The sequence below is a fragment of the Cebidichthys violaceus genome, unplaced genomic scaffold (genome assembly GCF_023349555.1).
Source record: "Cebidichthys violaceus isolate CVI_PGR_0920_01 unplaced genomic scaffold, fCebVio1.0.p SCAF_1, whole genome shotgun sequence".
In the NCBI taxonomy this organism is placed as follows: domain Eukaryota; kingdom Metazoa; phylum Chordata; class Actinopteri; order Perciformes; family Stichaeidae; genus Cebidichthys; species Cebidichthys violaceus.
In genome coordinates, this window is record NW_027176262.1 from 19,672,238 (window position 1) to 19,683,576 (window position 11,339).

The following is an 11,339-nucleotide window of genomic DNA, read 5'->3' on the forward strand; positions in this document are numbered from 1 at the left end:
CCTGTAATTACTGGTCTATCCTAAAAAAGCTACTGTCTTCTAGTATATGTCAGTGCCTGATGATGATGTTACTACCATCTTGGCAGCTGGTGACAGAGACTACACAGACACAAACAATCCAAATATCAGGCACATTCTGAATGCCACTTTAAGTTAGCTTTGATGCAGGGCCAAAATACTGATGGTGCAGTTTTAGAAATGGGTGGAATTGTACTGGACAAACGTCTTAAAAACAGAAATAACATGTATTTTGTGGTCCTGGTAGTCCAACCACTCGATCCCTTCACCCCAGGGATTTTCTGGGTCTATCTGATAAACTGAAACGGGTTCTTTAGGTTTTTCTGTCCATATTTGGGTGGACGGCTAAGTAACAGCACAGGAATATCTAGTATTTGATAACAATACAAATCCCATGGAGTTTGGGCAGCATCGCTTTGCACCGAGCAGAAATCATCAGATAGAATATATCTGAGAGCAAGTTCCCCTATTGCCATCATAACAGCAGTTCTGCAGCATGCAGGCCTGGCCTGCATTTTTGACTTAACCAAGTACAGATGGCAAATCTCAAAGTCCACCTCTGCTTCCGCCCCCTTCTCCGATTGGCTGGTGGAAAAGGCTGAAGTTTGAGGAGGAATGATTTTCCACCCAGTTGTAGTTTAGGTGTGACGATTTTGCTTCTTTGCTCTCTTTACAGACGACAGAGAGATGGCCTCTGCACATGACAGAGCTGTACTCCAGGCTATATTCAACCCCACCACCCCATTTGGAGACATCCCTGGCCTGAACCAAGAGGAGGAATTAATTGATGACGGTGAGCGTGAGCCTCTGACTTGATGTGTCTCCACATATCATGTCGCAGCTTTTTTACGTTTATCATTTCACAGCATATTGAATTCATTTGAACGCATTCCATTCCTGGACTGAAAAAAAAACACATTTTAATCCAAGTTGAGTTCTGGGTGACATTTCTGTGTTTTCCTCGCCACGGTACCTGTCAATTGAGTTTGAGTGTTTTTTTTTCCAACCTGTTTATCTCCCCCTGCCAGACAGTGGCTTTGACACAGAGTTGCTGAGGCAAGTGAAAGAGTTGGAGATGCGGGGTGTCTCGGCAGCAGAGGCTGGGGATTTGCAAGCCGCACTTCAACTGTTCAGCCAGGCAATCCAGATCCTGCCTCAGCGAGCGTCAGCCTATAACAACCGGGCACAGGCCCTGCGGCTGCAGGGGAACACAGCAGGTACATGCCACGAACTCAATAATAACCCTCTCCGCAGACGCCGCGGTGTGCCGACATATCAGACTGTCGAGTCTGAGGCCAGCGTGACATCATATCAGAGCTTTGTCTTTCTGATGCACTTTGTCAGCGGTGCTACTGCAGTGGCTCTGAGCTTGCCCTGTGTTGAGTTCTTTTTACGTGCTGTCAGTCACGGTGTTGTGTTCGCCGCATGCACAGCATTACAGGGTATTTTGATTTAGTCATATCTGGATCCTCTAAAGGTTTAACAGTTCTTTGTGTGCCTCAATGAAATGAAAAAGTGTCCCCTTATAGATTCAGTGTATTATCATATACAGCATTGCCGTTGCACAGTTGACAAATGCTATGCGATATATCTACTTATGTTATAACCCTTGTCATTTTTATTTCTTGAGATTATTCATCAATTCAGTCACACCATGCATTCATTGTAGTAACATCCTTTTACCTCCACTGTCTGTTTCCAAAGTTATAGTCTCTATTTATAGGTGGTGCTTTTTAATTAGTTTGTAAGCTGGTTCCAGTTGTTGCTATTCCCAACAAAACAGACATATCTATATATATATATAGTGCTATTCATCCGAAAATGTCATTGTTTACCACTGTGTATTGTATATGTTTTCAATGAGTTTGAGACTGCTGGATTTTTTGGGGTTAAGGAAAAACATCAGAATGTAAGGTCAATTTAGTATAATATTAGAATGACTGTAAATAGACAGCAGAGTCTACAGTACAAAGTAATTGAAAGTATACTGACTTTAAGCCCTGACTGAGTATCCTGTAGGACGTTACAAATTAAAAATCGACTCTGCGTGTGCCTCACAGTGCTGTTGTCTCCTCTCAGGAGCCCTGGTGGACCTGGGCCGAGCCGTCTCTCTGAGCGGCGGCGCCGGGCAAACTGCGTGCCAGGCGCTGGTGCAGAGGGGCCTTTTACATAGACTGGCATGCCGGAACGATGAAGCCAGGGCAGATTTTGAGAAAGCGGCTGCACTCGGAAGTCAATTTGCTCGACAGCAGGCCGTGGCTCTGAATCCGTACGCAGCCCTGTGCAACAAAATGCTGTCAGAGGTGATCAACAAGCTACGAAACCCGGAAGTGTCCGAGAAGCTCTAGCTGACAGTTCGTTGCTTGTACGCCTTTGCTGTTTTGAAGTCTGTGGTTAATAAAAGAACATTTTAAGCTTTTAATAATGTCATTTTTATTCTACTGACAATGCTGCTGTGAAATAATAGACGCCAATTGCAAGGTAGATTTATTTTAAGGTATATGACAGTGACACACATACGCCATTTGCTCTCATTCTCCTCCTTGAAGATAGTCTAAATTGCAACAAAGTTGTTCATGTCCTCATGCGCTGCTGTGCTTAATCAAAATATGAAATATAAGACATGTCCTGTTCCTGTGTGACGCGTCTCCACTCCACACAGATGAGGTACTTCAGCTTCTCTCCAGTAGATGTCAGTCTTGTCATGCTGAAAACAGACAACAACAGCAACATCTGCTGCCCTGGATTCTTTGAAATCATGCCGTTCACCACAAGAATGAAACAAGATGGGACAAACAACGCTTGTCAGCTCAGTACGCCAAACAAAAGCAAATTATCTGACTCAACCGAATATGATGACCCCTCTCAAACACCATAGCAATTCTTTTGTGAATTTAGTGTTCTCAGAGGGATTATTTTAGTTTCAAGCAACTCTTAATAACACCGCATAAATAGAGCCACCATTTTCCCTATTAACTGGCAAAATTACATTACAAGAAAATAGAGGTTAAATAAATCACATCAAAATCTTCTTGCGGGAATTCTTCATACGTTCAGTTTATGTCTGCAGGGCTTCAGCTCTATGGAGCTCTATTTCTATGGAGCAGCCGTACATGCAGAGGATTCACATCACGTCTGAGTGATTCCAAACGCCGCCTCGATCGCGTTGCGGTCCGCCCACTGAGCTCTGGGCGCTATCTCTGAGCGCTATCTTTTGCGCTTTATTTCTGCATGTTTGTCTCTGACCTCTCTCAGGCAGGCTAAAGCTACCGGCTCAGTGTGCTCCTCTCTCTGGTAGAAGGAGCAGGTTTTCAGGTGATCTGACATGGAAGGAGTGTTGCTGAAGCTCCATTTGTCCACAGAGGAAAACAAAGAGCTGAACTCCCAAACCTGTAAAACACAGAAACAGAGCTGAAGTAGGTGTATAGGAGGCTGCTCCGGGGGCATCCATCAACCGCACTGCAGCAGTGGCTACGAGGATACATTCATTTTCAAAACCCATAGAATCTAGATCTCAGTATTTTTATCTCATGTCAAGGCATGTTGTTATTTCTGTGTCCATCCATTACAAATGCATTCAAATGATGCCCTTCATCGGGGAGCAAATACCCAGCTGTTGCCTACACAGTCTTGTCAACGTCTTGTTTCCATGAATGAGCCCATCTGACTTTTTATGGTGGCACTGTGTTTACTGGCAGCGAGGCCTCAGGCCATTCCACATCTCTGATATCATCGTTAGGCTCTTTGTCCCATGATCACTGCGGCACAGAGAGAGTGGATGTAAAAATACACACTGATGCATTTATACTATATTTATCCGGTATAACCTCGAGCGGTTATGTTTGCCGCCACAGATCAAGATGTGTTTGTTTGCTTGTCAGCAGGATTTCGGAGAAAAAAAACCTATACTTTTAGAATTTAGATTTTAAAAATGAATCTGGTTGGTTACCAAATTCTTCAAGATGTGATTGTTACCTCATTTAACCTAAGAAATCCTGCACATGATGGCACTTCGTTCAAAGATGTGCGTTATAGCAACACAGTGATTTTTAAAAGGCCATAGCTCAGTGATCATGTGTCTGAATCTCTTAAATGTCCATCCTTCCACAGCACATAGAGCTCATAATTCCATACAGGATTTAGATAATCTCCAAAAGTCAAGGCAGCTGAGGGCATCCTCAAGGCTTAGACCATTGGGCAGCTAGGCGTCCCTGTGGAATAGCATTCTAAGGCAGGGCATCTAAGGTCTAGCTTAGTGGACTAATGTAAACACAGCATCCCTGGTTTTGAATCCTCCTCACTCACATTTATCTCTCCACTGTCAACTATCAAAAAAATGAAATGATAAATAATGGAAGCAACTATGCTGTTAGCATTGGTTTGTCTATAATGATTTGCTTCATATTTATTTTATTATCATTATTTCTTAAATTAAGTATATATTGTAAAACAAAATCAGCATGTTGCTAAACTAAATGATAGTTCAGCCCAACTGTCTTGTTACTAAACCATTGCATGGACACCAGAAGAGGAAATAAAATGTCCTTTTCCCACACACTTCCTGACCCTACATGCAGCTGGTTTATGATAAGGACCATAGACTCTTTAAATACATTCTATGATAAGAACACAGAAAAAAAGCGTAGCGAATCTCCAGTTGCTGCTTAGCAGCACAGTTTGTAATATTGTTAGAGAGCACTATGGAGAGTCTGGAGAGTGTTTACAATGCAGCAGCTGTCACGCTGTATGAATGGCGGAAACTTTTCAATGACAGTAAACAGAATGGTGCCAGATACTAAAGGGAATCTGATATAGAGGTTTGGCCTTGTGTTTTACTTTCCCTTCACTGTGCACAAGGTTGACCTCAAAATAATATCCGAGATAGAATCATAGCACTCGATCAGTTAAATTAATAAAAAGATATCATAATCCCGCTGCAATTCAGTTGGCAGAAAGACTAATTGAGTAATTGAATCCGAAACCCCGGAAATGAGCCAGCATTTCTGCACTTCCTGTTCCCTGGTCTCAAAGTTGTTTTTTTTAATTTATTATTGGGTTTTTGTTTAGATGCCTGACAAAGTCTGTGGTAAAAACAAGATTAAGCAATATTATATAAAATTTGTCACTAAATGTTTTTCTTGTGAATTTAGAAGCTTTTAAGTGTGTTAAATAGGCAGTTGCTAACAAGCGGCTAAATGAGACGCCATCACGCAGGCTAGTCCACCTTTACAGCCTTGTTGCGTATATTGCACTCATGCAACCGTTGTGTAGTTCTTTTATAACATTAGCTTTTTAGTAGTGTTTGCCACAGAGCTTATTTTCTGCAATAATCCAAAATCCAATGGATCAAATCCCATTGGCTTTTTGTCGAGGGCACCAGTGAGATGCTATCTTACAGGGTTGGCCTGCAGCAGTCATGCCTGCAGAACTCTATAGTCCAAATAATTCTCTGAAAGAAAAGAACTGGAATCGTAAGGATACTTGCTTTCTTTCGACACTTCCAGGAGCTTCCCCCGTGGGAATATGTCTTTTTCTTCCACTGGAGAGAGACCATCCCTCTTTCCAGTAACAATGTGGCACACACCTCTCTCATCAGATGGGAGACTTGGGACAGCTGAGATAATGTAAAACTGTCAAGGTAAGTAGCAATGTGCTGAAGGATCTCCAGGGGCAATCCGCTCAGGGGATCCAGATTATGTGTGCCACTTCTCTGAGGGATGGGGGTTTCCCCGCCTTCACGGAGGAATGAAGGGACTTCTGGCTGGAGGACAAAGGCGCTGACCTCTTGGCGGAATTTGACGGTGGCTCGATGACCTGCAGGGTGAAACCTCGTCTGGGTGAAAGTGCAGCCGAGGTACGCCAAGGGGCAGCGTTGTTGAAACCAGCCGTTTAGAGAGGCCTGTATGTCACAGTGCACATTCCTGAAATGAGAGCGGTATTCGTCTCGCCGAAAGAAGTGGCCACACATGTAGCTGAAGGCTGAACTTGTTTTGTTGTGTCTTCTGGTGACAGACTCAGCTTCTACCTGCACATGAAGACCACGGGGTTTGTCGGCGATGACATCGCCAAGCGTCGCTTCTGTTTTGAACGGCGCAGAAGCAAAGTTGTACGTTTGCGTTCCTATATCTACGTAAAGACCATCCCTCCCCACACTCTCAGAGATTAAATGCCCTCTCAGTTCCCTTTCCAGGGAGTGCAGGAGCGTGGCGCTGACCTCGTCGCACATTGGGAGATCCTCGACCGAAATACCCAAATCTGCGGTGTCAACGCTGGCATTGGTCTTGACCTTCTGATGCTTCAGGTAATTGCGCTTTGCTCGATAGCTAGTTGGAGCAATAAATGAGCGGATGGTTTGAACCGCGATGGGCTCCAGATTCCCATAAACAAAATCATTTTCTCTCGGGGTGCAAGCTGCAAGTTGGCCAAAGTCAATCAACATTGCCCCATTGTGCGCCAGGTACATGTTGTACTCAGCGATGTTGACTTCCCGGCTCAACCTCTGGAGGACCCCGTCTTGCCATGGCGCAAGGCCAGTTGCGCCGTCCATTCTCGGAGCGTCAACAGCGGTCTCTCGGCTCAGGTGGGAGTCTCTTGCCTCCCCCTGGGGGTTTGATAATTCTTGCTCTTCCTTTGCCTTTTCCTCCTTCTTGTTCAAGTTTTTCACTGTTTGCTTGCATCCCTCCATCTCTATGTTGAATATTTTCTCCCAGGAGCTGTAGTTCTGTATACCATCCACGTCCCGGCTCTTTGCCAAAGCCTCCCTCTCCTCTTGGCTCAGTCCTTTTCCTTCCATCCTTGTGCAGCCATTTTCTGTAAATTCACCACAATCTAAAGAACAGGTTGCTTCATCTGTAAGACTGTTGACCCCAGCAGAACCAGCCTGAAGGGCAGAATCCCCCACCATCAACTCAGGGAAGATGTTCCTCATTTTGATGGATCCAAACAGCAGCTCTTGGTCCCTCAGAGCCATGGCAACATCCAGGCCGACCTCAGTTTGAGGGATTTCCGAAACACTTTTGTAGAAGGCCAGATCCGTTTCTGAAACAGGCCAGCGGTTCCACTCCTGAGAGCAGCAGACCACGCTGGCAGGACATACCTCCAGGTGTTTGGCCAGCCTGTGGCGCAGCATGGTAAGAGGACAGCCATAGTGGACGTTGAGGCAGGGGACTGTTTCATTGGGACAGAGAAGCTGGTGCTCCTCCTGCTTGCACATGTGGAAGGTGGCGCCACAGTTATGAAGACACTTGACGACCACGCATGAGATGGAGATCTGCACCGGGACTTGGCAGTGGATATTGTAGCACTTGTCGCAATGCTCATGATGGCCCACAGGCATCTTTCTCCTCACCTTAAGAGATAAATAACACAACATAGACATTTCCAGGTCCATACTGAGGCTAATTTAAAGCTATAACTACATCTTCAATTCAGAGATAATACATTTTTATTATAAATCTTAAATGCTGATTACAAAATAAATGCACTTACCATTGTGGCTTATGAACACAAGGATCATCTAAGAAGAGTTCCAAGCCAGAAACACTGTTAGAGAACATGGTCAGATGATTCAAGTTTACGTTTTTATACTGCAGATAGAAGCTTCTTCCAAGAAAGATATTGCTACTCTTAACAAGTCTGAATCATTTTGAATAGACAAGCAGAGGACATAGTAAAAGTGTATTCTGACATACAGACTTTAAATGCATAATTAAAATGGGATAATTCAATTTTTTGATATTCATATTGAAATATACAGTAGATTAAATACATTATCATCAATATACAAAGAGGAATTACATGTTCAGCTCAACAAAATACTTTATAAATACAAAATAAATCCAGTAAATGAAAAGTGAACAATAACAGTGAAATTTCTCACCCCTCGCTCCTCTCCCCTGTCACCTTGTGTTCGCCGGCACCCCTGAATAACCTCTGCACTGTGTCTGGACATTATAAATAGACACAACAGAGGGGCAGACAGGCCAGTGGGACGGGGCACTATTGTCCCACAGCCATTAAGAGGCAAGGTCAAGTTACAGCCTCCACCCCTGCTTCACTGTGAGAGGGCTGGTGATAATAGCACAATAATCCACATTCTCAACAGTTTAATAACTACCCCCATGTTCAAAAACATCAACATCTGATCCTGTGCAGTGCATCGTCTGTGCACACTGTGCCGTCGACCTTTTGTATTCCATTACAGATTAATAATCACATGTGGTAACATTTCATTCCAAAATTATAGCAACGTTTGAGAATAATGGGTGATTAAACAAAATTCAATCACTTTTAAAAATGTACAATTTTACAGGTCGGTTTCTCCGTTTACCATGTTTATTTCTAGAGGTATGGCATATATTAACTCTTGGTGACTACCTTTTAAAAACGAGGCCTATTTGCAGGCCTCAGCTCGAATAAAGATAAGAAATACCTAATTAATTGTATAAAAAAAAATAAAAAAATAAAAAAATAAAAAAAAATAAAAACTTTTTTTATATATTTTTGAGATGAGAAAAATCATGGAACTATCAGAATACATGTTACTGGTTCACATAAGATAAGGATGGAACACAGCAGAACTTGGAAAACTCAAAAGCTCGATCTTGAAAAACAGCACTTTTAGGGTATTGTTTTTTGGAAAGTATGGGTATCCAAGACTTTTAATATGCTGGGCTCTTAGAACAACTGATATAGGCTCTATATACACAGCTATACATAGATACAGTGAAACATTTATGAAATATAGAGCATTTCAAATTAGAAAACTGATCAAATACTCCAATATTTGAATAAAAAAGTATTTTTAAAATTCAAAAACACTCTATATCACTTCTATGTATCACTCATGATGTTCATTGAATCAATAGACCGAAGATTGGACCTTTTTTGAGTGTTTTAAGCTCTTTCTATGCCCTTTTTAGTTATTTAGTTTAAGGTCAAATCCTGCTTCGACTCTCTGTTCAGGGCTGTATCTCAGCCCCCCCCTCTCCGATTTTCACCATTGAGACATCCTTCGAACCGTAGGAGCCAATAGAATTGCCTGGAATTGAAAGCTAGATGATTGACAGCACTATTAGCCAATAAAGCTCAAAAAGGTCCAGCTCTGAAATCTGATTTGCTGAGCTTCCAACCCTCCCAAGAATCCGAGGAGTGTCGGAGAGACACGAATCGAACGGATTCACACGGAGCACCAGCAGCTGGACAAACATGCATTGGAAGTACGGAGATATTCCATTTTTTCGCTGAGATTCGACCAAAAGTAAGTACAATATTCGATGAAAGCTGTGTGACTTTTTGTGTTCGAAGCTGAATATCTCTGCGATGGTTTACCGGGGAGAGAAATGGAAACTATGTCCGTAATCTCCGTCAGGCGCTCGTGCTTTTTCATGCTGCATGTTCGTAGGTAGCACGTTGCTAACGGAGTGTAGCAGCCTTTTTCTCCGGTCTGTCCCAGTCATATCGAGTATGATTTATGATATTTTGTTATTTGTTTGCTTGGCTGATGGGAGATGTGTTTGTCTCATGTAGAAGTGACCTAGTTCATGTTGTTCCCAGGACGCTGAGGTTTCTGCAGAACTATAACATCACTATATTCGTTCTTCGTGGGTTCTCTGCCAGTTACTTTTAACACAAAACTCTCTAAGTTTTGATGTACTCTGCGTCCAAATGGGGGACCCTCGGGTGTATCTGGTTTTAATAAATAAATAAATGATTTATATATTTATATACAGTCAAGGCTTGTTTGTCCTGATCCATGTCCTCCACTAGATGTCAGTGACACACTTTCAAAAACTCAAGCAACATTTCTCTGACAGCTGTTTCTGCTCTCAGATAAAATTCATAACATGGATCAGTGAAATCATATGGGGATACAATGCAAGATCAAAAAGGTATTTTTAATGATGTTGTGTTTTTTTATAAAGGTCCATGTAGATTCATCTCAAGCCTGTGCAGCAGATTGAACTGACAAGTGAGGCAGTTTAAAGGACCCTTATATGCTTTTTAAAGGGGATATTAGCCAGACAGAAATGTATTGTCATGAAGTGATGTTTTGGTTCAACATAGAACCTGATGCATTCTTAACACCTTGGATCATTTATGGAATAGGCCAAAATAGCTTCCTCTTCAATCACCATTCAGTGGAGTCTTAATATAAACCTCTGCTGCTCAACAACAACAGTGAACTCATGCAGTAGCTCATTATTTGTCCAATTCAAACTAAAAAGATGTGCACCTGTCATTCTGCGCTGCTTGTCATTCATGTCATCTCTTCCATCCACTGGCAGAATCACTGTGCCGTGCAACATAATGGGGTGTCGATCCAGCCTAACATCCTTTAACTAATTACACTCATTTACATTAAGGCTGGCTAAACTGTTGCGCTAGTCACTCCCCCACATCACCCTGCAAACACCTAGTGACACCCATTTTGTAAAATTTGCTAGATCCACAATCTACATCTGGAAGTCTTCATGCAGCTTTTTTATTTTTTTTTTGTCACCTGGCATGGATTACAATGAACAACGTATCAGTGGCAGCTGCCTCGCTCTATATAGGCTCTGCAATCAGCATACATTTCATCAAGAGAGAGAAAGACTGTGGTGTGGAAAGAAAGTACTTGCTATACAACAGCAGCACAGCTGAGCCTGGAGAGGTCTATTGTTGAGGTTAGATTAGCTGAATAAAGTTGTAGAAGGGCTTCAGAGCAGGTGGAGGAATAATGGATTGGTTGCTGCTAAATTAACTAATCCCATTTTCAATAAGCTCCGTCACTAACTGCAAAAAGTAAAACAAAAAATCTCCAACAGTGCAATCCTTAGAGGTGCTATAGATTCATTTTGTTACCTGTGGACAAAAGCTGTTTCCATTCTTGTGTCAATCTAAACTAGCCGGCTTCCTAAACTAATCCTAAACTTTAGTCCTTTGCCTTTTTCACAATTTACTAACTGATTGCAAAGCAACAAGATACTTAACAGAAGTCTCATTTAATAAAATTCATCTGTGCACTCAGTTTGAGCTCTTATGCAACCTGGCAGCTCAAAAGGGGTTTAATTACAGCTTGTCCATTTTCTGTATGGTGTGGATTTGCGCAATTCTGAGTCTAGGGGTTAATGATTCATGCAAGCTCCATGTTATTTAACTCTAATTTAATGTTCTGAGATGTGACTGGACAGCTTCAGATGGCAGAAGGGAAAAGTCAAACTTGATTAATATTCAAAGCATTCAAAAGCTGTCAGTGCTCAGCAGGAATAATAAAAGCATCACTAGTTTCGAGTTTTGCATTGAAGTTTTGCTTGCTTTTACCAACACACCAAGCACCA

At 42.3% G+C, this 11,339-nt stretch overlaps 2 protein-coding genes across 3 annotated transcripts; one reads left to right on the forward strand and one right to left on the reverse strand.

Moving 5' to 3' along the window:
• Positions 1-643: 643 nt before the first annotated feature.
• ttc36 (tetratricopeptide repeat domain 36) lies at positions 644-2,443 on the forward strand. The gene is made up of 3 exons (XM_068713958.1): positions 644-811; positions 1,047-1,235; positions 2,098-2,443. Exons 1-3 carry the CDS (start codon positions 706-708, stop codon positions 2,364-2,366), a joined length of 564 nt encoding a protein of 187 aa, XP_068570059.1. The 5' UTR covers positions 644-705; the 3' UTR covers positions 2,367-2,443.
• Positions 2,444-2,492: 49 nt separating this feature from the next.
• On the reverse strand, positions 2,493-7,955 carry LOC137874993 (F-box only protein 40). Of its 2 annotated transcripts, none has more exons than XM_068713951.1 (4): positions 7,898-7,955; positions 7,507-7,560; positions 5,504-7,366; positions 2,493-3,408 (listed from the first exon to the last, which is right to left on the reverse strand). In XM_068713951.1, exons 2-4 carry the CDS (start codon positions 7,507-7,509, stop codon positions 3,226-3,228), a joined length of 2,049 nt encoding a protein of 682 aa, XP_068570052.1. In that variant the 5' UTR covers positions 7,510-7,560; positions 7,898-7,955; the 3' UTR covers positions 2,493-3,225. The 2 variants fall into 2 exon arrangements, with proteins under 2 accessions (XP_068570052.1, XP_068570053.1); XM_068713952.1 differs by having other exon boundaries at positions 7,507-7,534; positions 7,898-7,931.
• Between the last annotated feature and the right edge of the window lie 3,384 nt (positions 7,956-11,339).